At 41.6% G+C, this 23,349-nt stretch overlaps 1 protein-coding gene across 4 annotated transcripts in view; it reads left to right on the top strand.

Moving 5' to 3' along the window:
- The window catches only part of SLAIN2 (SLAIN motif family member 2), a 76,315-nt gene that overhangs the window by 34,901 nt on the left and 18,065 nt on the right, over positions 1–23,349 (top strand). For 2 of the 4 annotated variants that reach the window (XR_008308207.1, XM_053254033.1), the window contains exon 6: positions 5,818–5,955. The exons of 1 other annotated variant lie outside the window; for it this stretch is intronic. Coding sequence is in view for 2 of the 3 variants with exons in the window: in XM_053254033.1 (XP_053110008.1) it covers positions 5,818–5,955 (138 nt within the window). In the remaining variant the exon portion in view is untranslated. Of the gene's footprint in view, positions 1–5,817; positions 5,956–13,299; positions 13,378–23,349 lie in introns of all 4 variants that reach the window. One more of the 4 variants, XM_053254032.1, reaches the window with a different exon arrangement.

Genomic DNA, 23,349 nt, shown 5'->3' with positions numbered 1-23,349 from the left:
TTCATAATATGCTGATTAAAATAAGGTGCTTTTTGTGGTGGTATTCTCACTGAAAAGGTGTCCATTTTGTATTGGATTTATAAAACCATCATTTGTTTGGTGATGCGGCAGTGTTTTTCTGTTGTTGTTGTTGGATGTTCCTTCTCAGCTCTTCACCTTCTTTAAATATTTTGAGGCATGCCTTCAGAAACCTTTCATTGCTACCTGCTTTGTGGAAGGGGAGGTCTCAAACTAATGTGCTGTATAGTAAGACTTGGCTTTTAAAAGTATTCATGCTCCTGTTTCTCCTTTCCATCCCTTGAGCTAAAGCTTTCTCTGAACATGCTCTGCACTGAGAGAATCCTAGCTAATGCTGCCATAGTTGAACTGCATGTTATTTAGGGCCCATTTATGCAGGACAGGTCTTGGGAACTGAGACTTAATGAAGACAGAAGCAGATTGTCACCGGTGTTCATGCAGCCTATTGATCAGTAATTTGCTTTTTTACTTTTAAAACATCCAAATCTTTTAACCCTGTGGGTACAAGACTTCGAACATATATTTTGTACAAATGATACATTTTCAGAGACTTGAAGGCAATATGGTAGAACCAGTTGGTGCAACATATATGGCTTCACTTTTTTGTTTCTGTCTTGTCCACACAGATATTGTATTCAAGAGACCACAGCCATGGTCTTTTAAATGTTTGAAAAACTATCTTCTTTACATGACCTCAGCCTAGAGTGGGATGACTTTTGTAGAATGCAGTGGAAGTCCCTCTTACAGTCAAATAGAAAAGATAGTTCCCAGAGAAGGGATGCCTGTGTGTCCCCCCCATATGAAACCTTGATATTGGTACCCTAGTAGCTCTATCTTTTGTGGATTGTGCCTGCTCTTTTTATTGCTTCAAGGGTTGGGGGGGGCGCAATCACCTGTATATTATGTGGGTATCCACTGGTTAACCTTTCCAAGGTCTGGAAAATATCTCTGTCCCCTGTTCTGTGCTGGCTGGCTGGGTCATTGGTCCCCTCTGCCAGCCTTCTCACATCTGCTGTCTGCCACTAACTTTAGTAGCATTTGCCCCGAGAGAGAGAGAGAGAGAGAGAGAGAGAGCGAGAGCGCACAAGGGTGGATGGAATAGGAAATCAGAAGGGAAACTGAGGTGGACCCTTGAGAATGTGATTACTAGCAAAGATGCTGGAGCTGGGCTGATTATTGGGGCACTAGGTACATGACGTGTTAAGAGACATGGACAGTGGGATATGTTTGGCAAAGGACATCAGAGCAAGTAATTGGTGATTCTCTCACTTGTTACGCGTTGAGGCTCCAAATAGCCTTGTTGAACAAAAGTAGAAGTATGGCTGAAAATCAGAGGTTTCTGTCAATTCACCTAAAGTTCTGCTAGGACATCTCATGCTGCCTTGCATGCACACATATTCATGCACTGGAAATAAGGGGCTGGTTGTATGGAAAAGAACTGCCCTGGAAGTTAGTTGAAGTGACATTCAATCTTGAGATCCCATAAAGCAGACATCCCCAAACTGCGGCCCTCCAGATGTTGCTGAACTACAATTCCCATCATCCCATCCACAATACATTGTAGCTGGGGGTGATGGGAATTGTAGTTCAGCAACATCTGGAGGGCCGCAGTTTGGGGATGCCTGCCATAAAGGCAACAGTGGAGTATTTTGTCTCCTCCTCCACAGTCTGAATACATATTGTGTGCGTCCAGCACAAATAAGGAAGCATGTTGCTTCAATACTTTTCCCTTTGATTCAACATGTTGATTACTAAAATTAAGGGTCATTTTTTTTACTTCTGGGAGATATGAGATCCACTGTTCCAGGACCAAGTCTTCTCATCTACCTTCTGCAAATAGTAGATTGGGAGCTAAGAAAAGGTTGACTGCTGCTATTTGTCATTCAGATGTCAGTATTTCCATGTTAATGTTCCCACAAATCCCCCCTGGAAGTATACTGTTGCTCTAAGTGAACATAGTTTGTGTGTTGCAGTGGATCTTGTTCCATTCTTAGCTAAGGTAACAGTACAGTTAAACAGAGTGGGTGGATCACTGAAGGAGTGGACTTATTGGTCTGGTCAAGGTGTAACATGTAGGCAGGACTGAATCCTGATTTCATACAATGTCTCTCATGCCTGAGGTGTGCATACTCCACACTCCCACCCACCTTGTGTGTGAACAGGAGGAAGGATTCTACCAGCTTATTCTAGCCAGAGTTTCAGAATAATCTGAAGCTTGGTCAGCAACTTTGGATCCTGATTTATTTTGAACTCTGACCAGAATAAGCCAGGATTGCCTGGTCAAATACACCAAGATCCTGGCTTGTTATAAGCCAGGGTAGGAAGTAGAATCTTTCCCCCCCCTCCATGTGCAAAAAGGAGCACACACACCTGAGGCAAAAGAATGTTGTGTAAAGAAGCCACAATTCGGTCTTGGTTCTGTGTAGCATTTGGATTGGGCCTGTGTGTGCATGCATGTTAGTTAACTGCTTTTATCATCTAAAATCAAGCCCTGGCATATTTTCTTGAACAGGATGAGCTAAATTGCTTTAAACAGTCTTGCTCATCTCCCCCCCCCCTTGCTTGTACTGCTATTATGTTTTTGCCTGTGAACATTTCCTTTTATTCCGCTTTTGCTACCCTGAAAAGCAGGGATACACCAACAACCAACAAGAAATATTGCTATCTGAACTCAAATTGCATAGTAGGTATGAAACGGGTGTGTTTTGATACATGGAATCACAACAGCTAATCAGCTAAACTATTTGGTGGGGGGATCCTCTTGAGGTCTTACAGCGACTTCAAAAGTAGCCAAGGGAGTTGAGCTATTTTATTCTCAATCTGTTAAATAGCTGCACTCTTTTTCCTTATTTGGAATAGCTGGTCTTAATAGCTCCTCATCATGATAAAACAGGATTCATCTATTACCATATCTAGCTCTCCTTGACCTGATGAAGGCTTGGAACATTATCCTCCATAGGAGTATGTCACTGAATGTTATTTATGTCTTCCTACAGTTATGTATGTCTAGCTCTCTAGCTTTGTTTTTAATGAATTGGTCAGTAGGATTTAAGTTTTTCAATGGTCTCATTAATGAATCAGATCATTATTCTGCATCTGCATGATGCGGGTTAACCTACTTTGCAATATTTTTCAGGTGACATACAATTTTTGAAGTGTTGAACCATTCACAGAAGTAGTTTATCCACACGCAGTTCCACTGAAAATAATCTCTTGTTGACTTGAATGTACAAACATTGTCTTTTTAATCTACCTTTGGAAAGAACAGAAGTTTCCATAAATGAAAATATGCCACTTTCTCAGTTATAGTTGCAGTAAATTTGCTGAGAGGGTGCTTCCTTTTCAAGAAATATTTGTTCAGAGGCAGGATAAGAATATAGTTTTGAAATTGGTTCTGTTAAATCTGACTTGAAAGTATGAATCTTTCTTATACTTGAGGAGTAGAAAGCATGGCAAATTAAAAATATGCAGATTAGTTTGATCCAAAAGTGTGTTTATAACACCATACTTCAGTTCAAGCTAATCTTTTGCCAAAACTTGTTTTAGCAGGATTACATCTTACTTTATCAAACTCTTCTTATTTAAAATGTTCTCCACTCTGTTATGAACAGTATTCTAACAACCTTAATTCAGATGGTACATCCAGTGGCATGTTCTAAACGAAGTTGGCTGGGAGCATGACTGTGCATGTCTCCCCCTCCACCTGGCACACTGATGGGGAGACGTGTGCTCACATTCCTCTATCACATAATTTCGAGTAGACCACCCACTGGAGCATCCCAGCCAGCCCTCTTAACAATTTTTTTTTTTGGCTCAATATCTGCTTTGATCTTCAAGTTGATCCAGTATCTTTCACAACATGGGCTTTGCACCTGCGCAAAATCCCCGTGGAAGGATTTCAAGCTCGTCATAGCACTCTGAAGCTCCTTCGCATGTGGAGCATTTTGGTATCTTCAGTGACAGAGTGCTTCCCTGTTCAGTTCCTTCTCGACCGCTGTCATGAATGGTTCTCTTGGTTTTTTCCTTGTGTTTGGTTCCTGAAAGACAAAATTTACAGTTTGCTTTACTAGTTTTTTTTACCTTAGACTGTTTTTTCATTCTTCGCCAACGTCTTTGCCTATAGTCTTGTTTTAATTTTTCTGTGTAAATCGCCTTGAGATTGTTTTAATGAAAGGTGGTATACAAATTTAACAATAAAATAAATAATGCTTTGGATTTGTTGCTAATAGACTTTAAAAATACTTTTAAGCGGGGTTCCTCTTGCCGCAGAACCCCTCTCTTCCTACAGGCACGAATTCTGCTTGCTCTGCCTTGGGGAAGACCATAACAGCCATGCTTGTAAAATTTGCCTCTCTTTTTCCAAACAAACTCAGAAAAGCAGGGAATTATGTTTGTGGTAAGCCCTTTACGAAGAGGCTTTGCGCCCCTCAACTCCAGTGCCATGCTCCCAACTATCACTGATACCCTCAACATCAATGATACTGAAATTGTGTTCGACTTTGGGAGGTTCCCCGTCCACTTCTGCAGCTACTTTCAAGAAATCACAGGATGTCTCTAAAGAAAGTCGTAGACATAATAAAAAATGCAAACATTAGAGAAATGACTCTTCCTCTCAGTCAAAAGATTGAAAGTTTTCTTCAGCTTGAACCGCAATGTTGAATCAGTGCCAGAGGCCCCATTTTGGCCTACCTCACTGGCGCCACCGTCATCGCCAGTGTGAACTTTGGCCTCGACGTGGAGTTCAGTGTCGAGCCAGCTACCCCCTTCAACGCATCCTCATATCCGGCATCAACATCAGACACTTTTCAAACACTGTCAGTATCAGTATCCTAGTCATCTTCCTCCTTGCCATAGGTGAATGAAGTGGCTTCAACAGCTCCAACCTTGACTTCGGCACCAATGCCAATCTCAACGTCGATCTCTTGACCTGTGTTGCCATCCATGTCTGCCACAGCCCAGGCTTTGATGTTGACCCTACTACTGATCTTGACTAGGAGCACGCCTTCTACACTTGCAACCACTCCTTCAGCCTTTTCCTTGACACCTGTCTTTGATCACACTTTCAGTCAACATTGTCAATGTCAAAGGACTTTCCCCTCGTCCACAACATCGACTCCATCCTGGCCTCTCCAGTGACAACGCCAGAGCTTCAGAGTGCTATGAGGAGCTTGAAATCCTTATGCGGGACTATTGTGCAGGCACAAAGCCCATGTTGTAAATGATACTGGATCACCAATCTCACTACATGTCCTTCAGCTTATAAAGCACAACATGTTACTTTTCCAGAATTAAGGATGCTGTATATTTCATGTTGCAATGGATATTCATTGGTAGAAATATTTCTATCCCTGTTCCTTTTGTAGTATAATTTCATAAGCCCTGTTCCTACAACATAACTGTGGCAAATGTTGGGTAACCAGTATTGCAGCTGCCGGACTTTCTCACACACACCCCATGCACATTCATTTGAATGACTGCATGGGGTATGCCCATACCAGTGTATGTTCACTCACCACAGCTTTGTTGTACAAATGGGGTTATAGACTAACAATCTGCTTATCCCCTTCTTAAATCCTAACACCTCACCCCAGGAAGCTAAAGTTCAATAAATGTTCTGAAGTTTATGATAGTTTACAAATTGTTCATACCAGGCAGATCATATCTGTACTGCACAGATTTGTGGCAAACACCTGTTTTTCTCAACTCCTTTGGACTTCAGGTTGTCAGAGATTGATTTCACTTCAATCTCCTGCCTCAGATGGTATGTTGTGGTATTCTTGTTATCTTTCTTCAATACAGAAAAACTAAGGCGTAGTCTTCCAAACTTGTCCAGGACATCTAACATCCAAGTTGAGTCTGTGAAAAACAGTAGAAGTGACTCAAACTTTCAAGTGCCAAATGGAGGAATACCTCGTATTCAACCTCAACCCTCATCCAGTAAGTATCTTTACAGTGATGCTGTAAACCCAGCTTCTGGAAGCCAACTGCAAACAATAGCTGTGTGTTTACAGTTTCATGGTAAAGGAATTGAATGTTTCATGTGGCTTGTGCAAACTCAGCCAAATACAATGTATATTGAACAAATGAGATAACTTAATTATGAAGTATTTGTACAATGTTACTTCTCTTTATTAATGTATTCCTTAGTTCCTAGATTTCGCTTTGGAAACTTAAATAGAAAATGTTTTCCCTAACTGCCTTTTTAAAATCATTTCATTAAGCGCTGAATTGCTAAGAAGATGTAACTGTATTCTTGATGTTCATTATCATACAGTATTCCTGAGCAGGGAATAGTCAGTTGCCTCCTGTGTGTGATGTTTTGCTGCTATGCACCTTTGATTCCTTTAGTACAACAATGAAAAGTGTGCTGATCTGTAGATTTTCAATTTTTTTTTCTTTTGCAGTTAACTCAGTACAAATATCAGTGTTGAATATTAGCTGTTGAGTCACACAGATACAAAGAGAGAACCAGGCTTTTGATTATGGTGATTCCCTCAACAGATGGAAGTCTGAAAATTCTGTCATCAAAATTTTAAGTTTAGCCATCTTAAATATAAAAAGAGAGAAAACGAGTTTTTATATTGTTTCACTTTTTCAATATTTAAAGATAATGATTAATTGGATAAGTTACATACATTACCATTTTTATAGCCATAAGCATTAATTACCTGAATGATTAGTTTTTATTGGGAGCAGAGGTGGGGGGAGTAATATTTTAATGTAGAAAAACGTTTTTAGCCAAAAAAATAAAATCTGTTTGGCACTGCCTTTTCCAAGTGGCAATTTGTAAATTACTGTACATAATGCATCAAACTGAGCACAGTAGTATGATTGTGAGATCAAATAGTAAGTCCTTGTTCAAACATGCTATTTAGCTAATAGCAAGAATGGTAAGAACTAAGGAATTTTGCATAAGTTTTTACCAATACGTGATGCCAAAGAATCAGCCTCTCCTAAGGAAACTCTTTTGAAAGGTTTATTATCAGAAATGGAGATTTGACTTTTCAGCTCCTTCTCATAATTCCTTTCCATTTGAAGGATGTAAGCTTAGTTCCTATCTTTAAATATATTTATAAAAAGTCCTGTATGTTTTTAAGCCTAAGAATTTTTCTTCTGGAAGGAACATAAACACTTAAGTATATTTTATAGAAAAGTAGTTGTAAAGTATGTAAAGCTTGGAGTACATACAATGCTGCCATATGAAGTTTTCCTATATTTGTGCTTTCTGGGTTTCTGGGTATTTTCTTTTTAAAAATACTACTTGTAAATATGTAGTGGTCGTCTAGCTTTTCCCCCAGACTGCTGCAGTAGCTTTACTTGGCAAGGTTCTTTTATTTCTAAGATCACTTTTATTTCTCCACTCGTCTCATGTTCAGAACCTGAAATGTATAACACAGGGATACTGGTAAATGAAAATAAGGTGGAACTATAACGGTGTGCCTCAAGTTGTTAGAAACATAAATGGGTGTCAATAACACACATGTAGAAGTATGTTGAAAATGGAGTTCGTTCAGCATAATATTTTTCAAACTGTTTTGGCATTCTGGCATCCTGGCTAACACAGTGCTTGCATAACAAACAGTTGTGCTATACAAAAATATTGCAATGGTTGCGCTAAAAAACAGGGATTTGCAGAATTGTGCTACAGTGCTCTTGCATAAAAGTTCCCTTTAAAACAAATGAGGCATGCTACAGGTTGTGCAACTGTTGTGCAACTAGTATTGCAACACTAATCTGGAATGCAAGCTCCAGACTTAGTGCAAGTTGCTGCTGGTGCAACTGGCTTATGCTTTTCTGGGCAGGGGAAACTAGGAAAAATACCTGTGTTAATCCTTCTCTTTTTGGTAGTGGGAAGGGTTTGGGAAGAGAGCATTTATTTCAATGAAAGCAAAATTACCCAATTATCATCACCAAATTAATCAAGGTAATTTAAAGGAGCAGTCATAACAAATGCAGTTTGTTATGTGGTTTAAGAGTGTCTTAACCAAATGCCTGATTTATTTATCATATTTATATACTGCCCAAAACTTACGTATCTGGGCAGTTTACAGTGAAACACAGATTAAAATAAAAATTAAAACCATTTGGAAACAATGGTGAATTCTGTAAGTCTAATTAAAAGCTTGGATGAATAAATGCATCTTAACAGCCCCTTTAAAAGCTGTCAGAGATGGGGAGGTTCTGATTTTGGCAGGGATCACATTCCTTGGAGCAGTAATGAAGAAGGCCCATCCCTGAGTAGCCACTAGAAGAGATAGTGGCAACTGCAGATGGACCTCCCCAGATGATCTCAATACTCAGCGGGGCTCATAATGGAGAAGGTGTTCTCTTAAATACCCTAGGCCTAAGCTGTTTGGAGCTTTATAGGTTATAACCAGCACTATGTATTTTGCCCAGAAACATATTGGTAGCCAGTGTAGTTTTTTTTAAAATATAGGTGTAATATGGTCTCTTTGAGATGACCCAGAGATCAATCTGGCTGCCGCATTTTGCACCATCTGCAGTTTCCAGACTACGTACGAAGGGACCCCCACATAGAACGCATTGCAGTAATCAAGTCTGGAGGTCACAGGCATATGCACTACTGTTATTTTATTTTATTTTATTTTATTTATTTAAAATATTTATACCCTGCCCCTCCAGTGCGCTACTGCTCGGGGCGGCTCACAACAATAAGATAGACACAAGATATAATAAAGGTATTAAAATTAAATTAAACCAAAAAAAGTTGTCATATTAAAAACTACAGTCATTATTAGGTTCAAATTAAAGGTTATTTTAAAAACTAACAACTGAAAATTATAAAAAGCTAAAGAACCTACCAGATATAACAAAAAAAATTACTGTTATTAATAGATATGAGCAGTTACAAGCCATATAATTGAAAATCTGTGCAGTGATTTGGACTGACAAAACCTTTTTTTCATGGTGTCTCGTGTACATAACATGAGGATTCTGTTCCTTCATATAACTTCGCAACTCTGTAGGACTTCTTATACTAGTATAGTTTATTTATAAACTGTAAATAAATAAACCGTCCAGAGACTTGCATTTTGGGCAGTATACAAATGTGTGTGATAAAAATAAATAAATAAATACATATTTTAATGCCACTAAGCAGCAAAGCACAAATTATGCAACCTACTACCAACTCCACCCACAAAACCATGCAGAATGTCACAGTTAGATTGACTGATGCAGTAGCATCAGTGTGAACAACTTATCATTAAGGTACAAGGACACACATCATGTACAAGCAATGCCACAGTGGCAGGATGGCATTCATCCATAAGTTCTTAAACCCAAATGAGTAACTTCTGAACTAGTAAAAATACATAAATTCCTACCAAAATTGGCCTCTATACCCAGAGTATTGGAAAGTAACCAGTGTAACACAAAGTAGCTGTATTAGGGCCAGTGATGTTTAAATTGTTCATAACACATCTAAAAGCACTGAAGTGGGCAATATGCATATTCAAACTACTTGAGATGGTGCAATATTGAGCAGATTGAAGAACAATGAAATAAGTGACAGAGCAACAGAATAGCAATGAAATTCAGTTCAAGGATGTGCAAAGTGATGCACATGGGAATAAAATATTGTTGATGGGCTCTCAATTGATCGGGTCTCAAAATGTTCGCTGGAAGATCAGCTCAGTGAGCTATGGCAGTTAAAAGGGTAAATCCAATGTTGGGATTAAGGAATTGAAAATAAAAGAGCAAGTGTTGTCTGCATATGCTGATAGTGCACCTGCACTTGAAACACTGTATGTAGTTCTAGTCATTCCATTTCCAAAAGGATTTCTTAAATCCAGAAAAGAGTGATAAATCCTCTAGAGGGCATCTCTTCTGTGAAGAGGGCTTATAAGATTGAGCATTAATCTAGAAAAAAGACTAATTTTTAAAAGAAAAAAGACTACTTATGTATAGTGAAGGTTCATAAACTGAAAGTGGTGTAGAAAGAACGAAAAGAACAATACTGTCTCCAATTTCTAGAGCTTAAGGGGGTTACCCGATACAACTAATTTTCCATTGTAAAGTTGTGCTGTCGACTCCTGGCAACCACAGAGCCCTGTGATTGTCTTTGGTAGAATACTGGAGGAGTTTACCATTGTCATCTCCCACACAGTATGAGATGATGCCTTTCAGCATCTTCCTATATTGCTGCTGGCTGATATAGGTGTTTCCCATAGTCTGGGAAACATACCGCCGGGGATTCAAACTGGCAACCTCATGCTTGCTAGTTAAGTCATTTCCCCGCTGCGCCGTTAGGTGGCCTAATTTTCCATTGAAGGTTGTGTCGTCGAGTCAGTGTCAACTCCTGGCAACCACAGAGCCATGTGGTTTTCTTGGTAGAATAGAGTCGTGGTTTGCCATTGCCTTCTCCCGTGCAGTACGAGATGATGCCTTTCAGCACCTTCCCATTAGGAAAAACAAAATGAACTTGAAACAAAATGAAGTATATATTTCTGCAGTTTATGCAATTGTCATGAAACGTGCTGACATCTAACTTCAGTGACTTAAGAAATTAACCAGTTTATGGGTGCTAGGCCTTTCTGGGGATATAAACCACACTAGCTTAAAATGGAACCTCAATTCACAGGAGGTTCACAGGACGTAAACATCTGCTTACCAGGTACTGGGCAAGAATGTCCTGGTTATCTCAACATGGTCCCTGCCAATGCTTCTAAGTGAGCTTCCTGAATCTATCTTATTGACCCTGAAAACAGACAGGTAGACCAGATGGACTTTTGGTCTGGTTGTACAAGGCAATTATTAAGTGCTGGATTACAGGCTGTATTCTCACAACATTTTTAGAAAAAGGTATGAATTTGTTGACTTGCTTATGGCTTCTTACATAGTACTGAAGCACCCAGTGCATGCTACATTGTATATAAGTTGATTGTATCAGGTTAGGGCTGCCCTACTAAAAGACGTTTGTAAATTACAAAGTTATATTACATAACTGGTAAAATCATAAGGGTTATTTTGTTTGTATCACTTTATGTGAAAAAGCTGAGTTCACACATTTTGATTTAGATTATTTTTTGCTACAGATTATCCTCTTTTATCAGTCCCTAGAATAAGATGCTCTTTAGCATGCTATGCTTTAATGCAGGGGTTCCCAATAGGGCGTACACATACCCTTAGGGTATTTGAAGGGCTCTCAGGGGGTACTCCGAGAGAGCTCTTTTGCCTCCCCACGCTGCAGTTATGCTATTTCTTCCTCCTCTGTCTCCCTAATTTGTAACATTTAAATTTGTGTGTGTGTGTGTGTGTTGAAGGTTTGTGACAGAAGAGGCACACTTGTTTAAAAAAGGGGTGTGGGGTGAAAACCCCTGTTTTAATGGAACAAAACATTTTAAAAGTAGATATCCATTTGAGAGCAGAGAGAATTGCTCCCTCCCCCACCTTCCATCCTTGCTGAAAGCAGGTAGGGGAAATCAAGGACAGGAGTTTCTGCATATATATTAACAATTTCACACTTTCTAAAATGTAGCAGTTGTAGAACACTATTTTCTATATTACAGTATTATCTAAGTGTTCTAATTCTCAATGAAATGTAGGCAAAAATCCAGGAAAGTAGGGGTAGATTCCGTCTGTCCTGGTTTAGACTTAAACCTAAACCAGGTTTAAGGATCAGGAAGAACTGATTATGGGGCAATGTGCCCCTTAATCTTACGCATACGTTTCTCCTGCCTTCCTATATCAGTTTGGCATTGTGTGGCCATTGCTAACTTATTTTAAAATGAAACTGAGTATGTTTCCAAACTCATTTCAGGAACCTGAAATGGTCAAATGTTGAACTATTAAAATAAGCCTTTCTGAACAGCAATTCAGTAAACATTTAAACAATCTAGTTCAATTCCTCCATTGGTTGCTTTCTTTTCCTGCTTACTGTCTGCAGACTCTCTGATTAGTTTCCAAAAATCATGATAACCTATGTAATATTTTTAACACTATGAAAATATGACATACATTTTGATGTGCACATTAGATGTCCTTAATGTGGACAGTAGTCATAATGAACAAATGGGAATGAATTTTTTAAAAAATATTATTCTTTGTAATCTGATGTAGTGGACACTTTTTTCTAATGGAGAGGTTGGGCTTTTATAAGAGCTGACCATGATTACAGTTAAATAATAATTTTCAGCAGTTTAAACACTTAATGTTTATGTTTCAATTCTTGAAGTAAATTTAGGAGCATAACCTGATTTCATTTTAACCGAGGTAGTCATGTGTAATACCAAACCTAGATAAAAGGTGGCAGGAATTCATGCATAAGGAGGAGGAAAACTTATGTGGCCTTCTGGACTACTGCCCAGGAATCACAAATTTGAACAGGGCCCAAGTATGGCAGTTGCAATGGGTCATACAATGTTGTGAATGCCCATCTGTTCTTAGCCATACTTGAATACTCTTCAGGCTTTGATTTGCCTATGTGACCCTAACTTTCTTTCTGTTTTTGTGGCAGGCCATGGATTGCTGGGCCTCTTAAGACACTGCAGTTTTGTTTAGTTTAGTTTTTTGCTGTTGGAGGCTTTGTGCCTGCCTTTGTTGATTGTTTGCTGTTGGAGGCTTTGTTGCATAAAGGAGGTCAGAATTATTCTTCCATTTTACAAGATAAACCACGATACTGGATTATTTGACTAAAGCTGTGTTTAAGGAGAAGAAATGCTAGTTTTAAGCAGGAAAGTGTATGTGAAAAGCTAGCAGTCTTGTGTGGGTTTTTAAAAAAATACACATATTTTTAAAGACAGACTCTAACTTTTGAAGAAATAAACTATATTTCAGAGATCAAGTGAAACCTTGTATCTTATGTTGGGACTTAAATGTGGCAGTTAACTCAATTGTGTTTTGAGCTTAACCTTGCTGTGAAATGGCTGTAGCATGTTGGGCTGATGGTTTGTTCTCCCTTTTGTGGGTGTGGATTATTTTTGCCTTCCTGGATTTTGGCCTGCAAGAAGCTTTTTGCCTGCTAAAGCACTTAACACATTTTGTTCTACAAAGTTTCTGGCACTTCTCTTTGCAGTCTCTTTAGTGTGGTAAGCATTACTTCTTTCAAATACTTACCACCACCACTACTACTATTACTACTACTACCACTACTACTGAAGCCATAACAGCTTTTGAGAAAACTCCTGTTTTTCATTAGCTTTTTTGCTTCTTGATGCTTCATAGGCAGATTTAGTCCTAAAATCTTAAGTAAATTTTGAATTGTAGTTCAAAGTCCTTGTCTTCTCTCTTTAGACAGATATAACATCTTTGTTTCAACAGCTCTGCAAAGGCAGAAAAATTTGCCCCGTGTTGTCTTCAAAACCAAACAGCTACTTCACACTCCAGCTACCAAAGGAGGTAATTAGCGTACAGCCTCTTATTGAGCTCTAGCTAAACTCAGAAAATTGTTCTTTTGTACTTAAACTTCTGTAGTTGAAAAAATGCATTTGGAAACTTAACAATAAGTGCATTTATTGGGGAGTGTAATGACTTAAGCTCTTCTGTACAGAACATTGCTACATTCTCCAGATATTTGGTGCTGAGGCTTCCCTCAGACCTTCTGTTTTTTTGTGAAGCAGGATCCTGAAACTCAGAAAATCTTTTTAAGCTTAAAATGTATGAGAAGCATTGCCATAGGATTGCATCAGTCTATTTTCTTAACTGACAAAATCATAGTAGTGCCAAAATGTGATCATTTTATATTCTGCTGTATTAGGTTGGAGCACAGTCCATCAGCCATTCTGCTATACAGTTTGTGGGGGTTGTATTTAAGACTGTTTCTGTCTTAGATGTTCTTCTGTAATTAACCATAAAACATACAGAATTGATCTATTATTCTTTCCTTGAACTAAAACATTCTGCCAACATTTTTATAGGCAAGAATTAGTATTGAGCTAAAAATATTTGGCAAATTCGAAGGAAGTTAATAAAATTCAGATTGCTCTTCCTTTATTTGAAGGTAAAAGGTGAAACTAAGGTTGCCCAATAGTCATTCTTTTTTCTGGGAATTTTTTTTAAAAACAGAATTGTTATTGTTCATCTGTTTTAGTTGGCACTTGCAGTCAATCGGCTTGGTAGGCTGTTTTAGGACTAGTGGACAAAATTCTTCATGTCTGGAGATCTTGGATACTTTCCAGAAATTAACAGCTTCTCTAGGTTGAAAATGGGCCTATTGGCTTAGACATATTTACAGTTAAACCTATTGTATTGCATCTAACCATGGTTTCAAGGGGCTTTTAAAATAAGAGATGCACACACAATTTAAAGCATCTCAAATACAAATTCATTATACATAACTTCAAAATATAGCTTGCATTTCTCTCATTGCTAAATAAGGTATTTTAAAGAACACTTTGTTCTTGTAAGCATTTTGAAAGAGAAACCTTTGTACAGTATGCAAGTAGCATATTTCAAGAATCTTAATAGAGGTCATACCTAAGCTGATTCTGTTGACTTTCAGCCATGCTCCATTTTTCAAACCGGCATGTGTCTGCCTAGCTTCTGGACTTCTTACAACATATTTGACCTCAAGAGCCATGTGGGCTATAGGGCAGGATGTTGAATTTGGTCTTTTTAAAATTAAGCATGTGGGCTTCTAGAGAGCAGTGACTGATTGATTTAAGTGCTGTCAAGTTGGTGTCGACTCTTAGCGACCACATAGATAGATTCTCTCCAGGATGATCTGTCTTCAACTTGGTCTTTAAGGTCTCTCAGTGGTGCATTCATTGCTGTCGTAAATCAAGTCCATCCACCTTGCTGCTGGTCACCCTCCTCTTCTCTTTCCTTCAACTTTTCCCAGCATTATGGACTTATCGAGGGAGCTGGGTTTTCGCATAATGTGTCCAATGTATGATAGTTTCCACCTGGTCATTTGTGCCTTGAGTGAGAATTCTGGATTGATTTGCTCTATGATCCATTTGTTTGTTTTTCTGACTGTCCATGGTATCCTCCAAAGTCTTCTCCAGCACCAGAGTTCAAAAGTGTCAATGCTTTTTCTTTCTTGCTTCTTCAAAGTCCAGCTTTCGCATCCATAAAGTGTCATGGGAAAAATCACTGTCTGAATGATTCTAATATTTGTAGGTGTAGACATGTCACGGCATCTAAATATCCTTCCCAAGGCCTTCATTGCAACCCTACCAAGTGCTAGTCTGCGGCATATTTCTTGACTGTTGATGGTAAATCCTAAAAGGCAGAAGCTATCCACCACTTCAATGTCAATTCTGAGTCTGATTGCTGTACCTGTTGTCATCAGTTTAGTCATCTTTACATTTAGTCATAGTCCCATCTTTTCACTGTGCTCCTTTGCTTCCATTACTAGAGCTTGCAGATCATCCTCATTCTCAGCTATCAGAGTGGTGCAATCAGCGTAGCGCAGGGTATTGATGTTTCATGCTGGCAGGTGCTACCCTGAGCAGGAAACTTGAGCGCCCAAGTCTCCTGCTCACTGAAGCACTCACCACATTCTAACAGCCTTTGCTGCTTCAGATGAAGGCTGTGAGTGTGAGCCCCATGGAGCGAGGTAGGATGACAGACATGCTGGCGTGGCTGGACTTCTGTTCCCACTTTGGGTGGTGAACTCAAGTACATCAATCTTGTTTGATAATGTCTGACTGAGGCTATAGAAAACTTTTTCTCTGCAGAAATTCCTGCAAGAGAAGAATGGTTGATGAAGGCATATGAATATGCAGAAATGGCAAAATTTACTGTATTAGTAAGAGATAGTAATATAGAAAACTTTGTAGAAGATTGGAAATGCTTTTTGTGGGATATGAAAAACAATGTTAATTTGGATTTATTAATGGGGGTTGAAATGTAAAAATAACAGTTGGGGAATTTGTTATAGTAATGAAACTAATAGATTACTGTGGTGATGAAAACAAGGACTAGGACATAACTAGATATATAAATATGAAGACAATATTCACAGAGCAAATATGGATATTGTAGTATAACTATGTTGAAAGATTAACTGCAAGTCACATAGATATGCAGAAAACTAATAAAAATAAATTGGGGGGAGGGCTTTTTCTCTTATGGCTTCTCCCAGGGTGCATGTAACTAGGGATGTGCACGAAAATCTTCGGTGCCGACGGGGGTAGCACTTTAAGGGCGGGGGAGGGTGTACTCACCCCTCCCATCACATTTCCCCCGCCGGCACGCTGTTGATTTTAAGCCCCTCTGGGCGGCAACGTTCCTCCCTGCTGCCCTGTTTCCCCCATCGGCTGGAAGTGGCCGGAAGTCACGGTGCGTGCGGGGGCGCCCTTCTGCCGTGTGCGTGCGTGCGCACGATGGGTGCACGCACGCTCATGACTTCCGGCCACTTCTGGCCAATGGGGGAAACGGGGCGGCAGGGAGGAATGCTGCCGCCCCAAGGGGCTTAAAATCAACAGCGCGCCGGCGGGGGAAATGCGGCGGGAGGGGTGAGTACACCCTCCCCCTCCCTTAAAGTGCTACCCCCTTCGGTGTTTCGGCGCCAAAACTGCCCCCAGCGCCGAAACGTTTTGGAGGCCTTCATAATGGCCTCCGAAACGTTTCAGGCACAAGCCTACATGTAACCTGTTTTCCTACCAAGTGATAAATAGAATTTTACTATACATCAGATGCAAAACTGTGATAAAATCATCTTCTTTGTCCACCCATATATATTATCACAAAACCAGTGTCTACAGTGTTCCCATTAAGAATTAAGTGCAATATGCTGAAAAAAGCCTTGGTCCTGGGTCTTGGCCTTCTTGCAATCAGAAGCTTCCATTTAATCACTGACAGATATTCTGAATAATTTAAATGTGGATATATTGGTGAAATTACCAGCATGAGTCTAGAACTGGCAATGATTTGGATGTTTTGTAGCATAGAAGGTAATTACAATTTCCTTTTTGAGGTTCATCAGTGCACACTATTTCAGAAAAAAGAGTTTAAGATCATATAGCTTTGTGCTTGTATAGTTCCATCCAAGAATTCCATCCACCAAAACTATGTTTCTCAAACTACTGGAGTAGTACAGCTCAGTTATACATCTGTTGTGGATCACTTTATGATGATACTGAAAGGATAAAAATGTCAGCTTATGGTATTGCCTGTCAGATTTGAACAAGGAGGATATTCTTTTAAATTTTAACTACAGTTTCTTCCACATTTACCATTATCCTTGACTTTTTTGCTTTTTGTAATATAATTTTTTAAGCTTGACAAAAAGTAACCTATTTTTACTAGGACCAGTTATTAAACTGACTTTTAGCAGTGGTCGCAGGTGTGGTCACAGCAGATCACATTGCACAGAGCTCAAAGAACAAGCCAGTATAGCTTTGGGTACCTTTGAGAACCCATGCAGCAAGTCCAAAAGATTTAAAATCTTTTATTGAGTAGCTTTTGGGGCGTGGGGGCGATCAGGTTGTTGGGAGCCAGATCAAAACCATATAGCATCTGATTTGAGGTACAACGTTGTGTCAACTCCATGTATACCTATTTCCCCCTTTTTGAGGATTCTTGCTAGAATCTCAGGTTTGGGGTTGGAAAGACTTGAAGGCTAAAACACAGAACCACAAACAGTGTTGCGCCCCGCCCCACGTGACCACATGGCTATTTAAGGCGGGAGGAAGCACAGGCACCTCAGTTCCTTTGCGACCACCGTAGGAATCGCTTGTGATTTCTGTGGCTCCTTCGTTTTGGTTCCTTACTAGTTGTTGTTGGTTTTTTTTTAAAGTTCTACGACTGACTTTGTTCTGAATTTGGACTGTGTTTTTGACAATTCTTTGGATCCTGATTTGGACTGACAGATCACTGAATTTGACCTTGGACTGTTTTCTGTAGCTGCCCTTGCCTGACGATTTTGAGTATCTGACAGAGTGGAGGGATTTCTAGGCGTAGACCATGGACTGTTTCAGGAGTGAGTAAAATGGATACCCCTAGGGGGAAGAAAACTTTTAAACGCTGTACTAAATGTAAAGCGAAACTGCCCTCTCAGGAAGGCCACAACCTGTGCCTGATGTGCTTGGGGGAAGCCCACATAACTTCGGCCTGCAAAGTTTTTCAGTCCTTTTCTAAGCAGATGAGGAGGAACAGGGAACTTTGCCTAAGGGTGGCTCTTTATGACCATTTCTTAGCTGCGCCCTCCACCTCATCGAAATCTCCACGAGGCTTGAGGGCCCTGGGTTCAGCCCAGTCTAAAACCTCTCCGCCCATCGAGACAACTCTTAAGTCCTTAAAAAGGCCGGGTGACAAGATGGCTGCTGCCGAAAAACCTGCGAAACAGGAGCAAAAACGGTCGACCTCGAGCTCAACCCTATCGCCGGGCTCAGCTCAGGAAGTGATTGTGGGTTCGGTATCGACGGCGCAGTCAACATTGAGAAAATCAGTCCCAGCGAAACCAAAAGCTTCTCGCTCGACATCGACACAGAAAGAAACGTCTTTGTCAAATCTGCAAGCGAAACAGACGTCGAGGGACCCGGTGCCATCGACATCGACCATGGCATTGACCTCGACAGTGATATAGACCTTGGCATTGGAAGGGACGGTATCGACGGCTGCACCAGCATCGTTGCCTGCAATACCTTCCGCACGTGATTTGGGGCCTGCTATGACTCCTATCAGATCTCCATCGACGTCGAGAGGGGTGGAACATTCGGTATTGAACAAACCGGCTAATATCACCACTGTGACTCCTAGATTTAGAGCTCCCATGACCTCCTTGGAGGAGGAGGATCTCTCCAATGTGGAGGCGGCTCCTTTAGAATCTCTTCTAAAGATTCTGGACTCAACTGCTACTACCCCCTCAACCTTTCGAGGTTTTCCACACTCTGACGATGAGAAGGCACCTGTGTCTACTGCAGTTCCAGGGTTACTGACCTCCACACATCTGGCAACTCCAACGCCATGGCACACTTGTGATTTCAGCCATGCTGTAACGCCTTCGAAGGAGATGGCACTACCAGGTACCACCTCTCCGGGGATGGCTTATGATTACTTAGAGGACAGGGCTTGAAGACCAGCAAACTCTGTGATTCGACAGCCTGAACTGGATCCTGCACCGCTCCACATATGCCCACTATCAGTGGGAGATGTTCCTGCCAGACCGGTGAAGACGCTGCAAGCAGCTTCCACTCAGACTCCCCGACCTGTTACGGCCAATAGATATTCCCAGACAGCAGTGGGACATTTTGCCAGCTCGGCAGTACAAACTGACCCCTTGGAGACATTGCTTCCACTGCTCCCTGATTTTCTGGGCGCACCACCATCAGGTCAAACTCATTCTGATGACGACTCTGGAGACAGTCACCATGGATCCTCCGATTTTGAATCGGACACGGAAACCGTGGAGGTGGATCCGTCGCCAGATGTAGCTACCCCAGCCCATGTTTCGCCAACGGAGCAGCTGAAGGCATACCACTCACATGTGAAGCGGATGGCTGCTGCATTGGATCTAGATCTGTCTTCTCAGCTAAAAACTATAGATGACCCGGTCTACAATTTTATGCAACGGTCACAATCTGCCCAGCCAGTTGCTTTACCATTTCTGCCAATAATCTCTAATGCAACTCAGTGCGCATGGCAAGTACCACACACATGTATTCCTACGTCGAAGCATTTGGGGGGCCTTTATCGGGTGCAAGAACGAGATAACATGTACCTTTTCAAACATCCTGTTCCGAACTCCCTAGTGATTGATTGTGCAACCAGTTCAAGGTCAGGGAGGAGACATACCACCCCTGCTGATAAGGAGGGAAGAAAGCTAGATGATGTTGTTGTTACATTTATATCCCGCTCTTCCTCCAAGGAGCCCAGAGCGGTGTACTACATACTTGAGTTAGCCTAACCCTGTGAAGTAGGTTAGGCTGAGAGAGAAGTGACTGGCCCAGAGTCACCCAGCTAGTTTCATGGCTGAATGGGGATTTGAACTCGGGTCTCCCCGGTCCTAGTCCAGCACTCTAACCACTACACCACGCTGGCTCTCTTATGGGGAGGAAATTATACTCTACCTCCTGCCTCTCGGTGAAAGTGGGAAATTACTCGGCCTGCATGGCGAAATACAGTTATTGTATATGAGAGAGTCTAGAAAAAGACTTGGATGCACTGTCGCCAGAGGAACTTAAGAGTAGGTTCCGCAAAACACTTCAAAGGGCAGCTGACCTCACCTGCCAACAACTGAGTACGGCCAAGCATCTGGCGGATTCATCACCAGGGCAATAACTCTGAGATGGCATGCATGGTCTGCTGCCCTCCAGCAGGACATGAAAGACAAAATAGAAGGGCTACCTTTCAACGGAAAGGGCCTGTTTTCGGAGGAGACGGATGCAACAATGGAAAAATAAAAAAATCAAAGTTTACAGCCAAGACATTTACAACTTCAGCTTCCGCCTCAACATCTTATGGGGGAAAGCAAAGATCGTTCTATCGCCCTCGTCCAGCTTTTAGACAACAGGACAGACAGGACTACCAAAAGTCTTACCAACCATACAGTAAACATAGCACTTAACAGAAGGGGAAATTTCTGGCAGGCCAACACAAACCTGCAGGGGAAAACAAAAAGCGGCTTTGAGAATCAGGGCAACCCATTGCATCATCGAATACCACAGTTTTGCTTTCCTCCCCACAACATCAGGGAGAGTTTGGATGCGGTGTTCAATAGCGACACCAACGACCAGCTGCCCCCACTAGCCACCAATTCCATCAGGTTGGCAAGTCATGCGTAAGCATGGTGCCATATAACATCAGATTGCTGGGTACTGAAAATTATCCAGTATGGTTATGCAATAGAGTTCAAAGCTCGCCCACGATTTCAGAACATCTGCTTCACAAAGGCGACACCAGCCTTATGCCAAGATGTACAGGAACTCTTGCGGAAGAAAGCAATTGTGCTGGTGTGATGGGCACGGAGATGGGAGGGGTTTTACTCCTGTTATTTCTAAATCTTGAAGAAGGATGGAGGGATTCGACCAATTATGGACTTAAGACATCTGAACAAATATGTCCAAGTGAAGAATTATCGCATGACAAAGTTACAGGATAACGTACCGCTTCTGCATCAGGGATGGTGGCTGGTGACGTTAGACCTAAAGGATGCCTATTTTCACATAGGGATCCGTCCATCCTTCCAGAAGTACCTACAGTTCACTGTAGGAGATGCAATTTACCAGTACCAAGTGCTACCATTTGGACTTTGCACTGCCCCACGTGTCTTTACAAAGTGCATGGCGGTAGTAGTGGCCCACTTACAAACAAAAGGGCTGAAACTGTACCTCTACCTAGACTATTTATTTATTTATTAAAACATGTTTATACCGCCCAAAATGTACGTCTCTAGGCGGTTTACAACAGAATAAAAACAAAGTAAAACATTTGTTAAGACAAAAATGGGGGGGGGGACCACACATTACAACAATTTTAAAAAATTAAAATAATATTTAAAACACCATTAAAACAACATTAATTAAAAGCCTGGATGAAGAAATGTGTTTTTAAAGAAGCTGTCCGAGATGGGGAGGCTCTTATTTCACTAGGGAGCACATTCCAAAGCCTCGGGGCAGCAGCGGAGAAGGCCCGTCCCTGAGTGGCCACCAGACGAGCCGGTGGCAGCTGCAGACAGACCTCTCCAGCATAACTCAGTGGGCGGCGGGGTTCATGCAGAAGAAGGCGTTTCCTTAAATACCCAGGGCCCAAACTGTTTAGGGCTTTATAGGTTATAACCAGCACCTTGTATTTTGCCCGGAAACATATCGGCAGCCAGTGTAGCTCCTTTTAATACAGGAGTTATATGGTCTCTCCGAGATGACCCAGAGGCCAGCCTGGCTGCTGCATTCTGGACCAGCTGTAGTTTCTAGACTATGTACAAGGGCAGCCCCACATAGAGTGCATTACAGTAATTCAGTCTGGAGGTTACCAGCAGATGTACCACTGTTTTGAGGTCATTCACCTAAGAAGCGGACACAGCTGGCGTATCAGCCAAAGCTGATAGAAGGCACTTCTGGCCACCTTCTCAACTTGGGACACGAGGGAGAGGCTCGGATCCAGAAGCACCCCTAGACTGCGTACCTGTTCCTTCTGGGGAAGTGTGACCCCATCCAGAACAGGCAGATCAAAATCATCTCTCAAGTTCCAACCCCAGACAATGAGTACCTCCTTCTTAGCTGGATTCAGTCTCAGTTTCCAGCCCATCACCGACTCCAGGCAGGCACTTAGGGAGGTTATGTCCTCTCCCGATGATGCTGACATGGAGAAATAGATTTGGGTGTCATCAGCATACTGGTAGCACCCTGCACCAAATCTCCTGATGATCTCTCCCAGCGGTTTCATGTAGATGTTAAACAACATCGGAGACAATATGGAGCCCTGGGAAACACCATACAAAAGTTCAGATTTTGAAGAAGAGCAGTCTCCAAGGGACACCATCTGGAACCTGCCCGAGAGGTAGGAGCGGAACCACTGCAAAGCAGTGCCTCCAACTCCCAACCCCCTCAGACACTCCAGAAGGATACTATGGTCGATAGTATTGAAAGCCGCCGAGAGGTCCAGAAGGACCAACAGAGTCACACTTCCTCTGTCAATTGCCAATTGGAGATCATCCATCAGGCCGACCAAGGCAGTCTCCACCCCATAGCCAGCCCGGAAGCCAGTTTGAAATGGGTCAAGAGAATCAGTTTCATCCAAGACTGTCTGGAGCTGGGAGGCCACCACCCTCTCAATTACCTTGGCCAGCCACAGAAGGTTGGAGACAGGCCTGTAGTTGTTCAGGTCCAAGGGATCCAGGGTAGGCTTCTTCAGAAGCTGTCTAATAATTGCCTCCTTAAGACGAGGCATCCTACCTTCCCTCAGAGACACACTTATAATCTCTACCAGGCCTTCTACAACAACTTCTATGCCAGATAATATAAGCCATGTCGGACAAGGGTCAAGAGAACAGGTGGTAGGCTGCACCATTCCAAACAGCTTGTCCACATCCTCAGGAGTCACAAACTGGAACTGATCCAACCTAATCACACAAGAGGAGTCGCTGGACACCTCCACATCAGGCACTGAGGTAATTGTGGAGACGGAGTCTAAGTCGGCCCGAATACGAGAGATTTCCCCCACAAATAATTCATTAAACACATCACAGCGGGTAATCGATGGTTCAAGATTCTGATTCAAGGGATGAGGGGCACTCACTAGCCCTCTCACAACCCTGAACAATTCCACCGGACATGAACTTGCGGATGCAATACGGGCAGAAAAGAATCGCTTCTTTGCCGCACGTATTGCTTGAGCATAGATCTTCAAATGAGCTCTATGTTGCAATCTGTCGGATTCAAGCCGAGTCTTTTTCCACTTGCGCTCCAGTCGTCTACCTCGCCGCTT

Source organism: Hemicordylus capensis, chromosome 5 (assembly GCF_027244095.1).
Source record: "Hemicordylus capensis ecotype Gifberg chromosome 5, rHemCap1.1.pri, whole genome shotgun sequence".
Taxonomy (NCBI): Eukaryota; Metazoa; Chordata; class Lepidosauria; order Squamata; family Cordylidae; genus Hemicordylus; species Hemicordylus capensis.
This window is presented reverse-complemented; position numbering and strand designations above follow the sequence as displayed.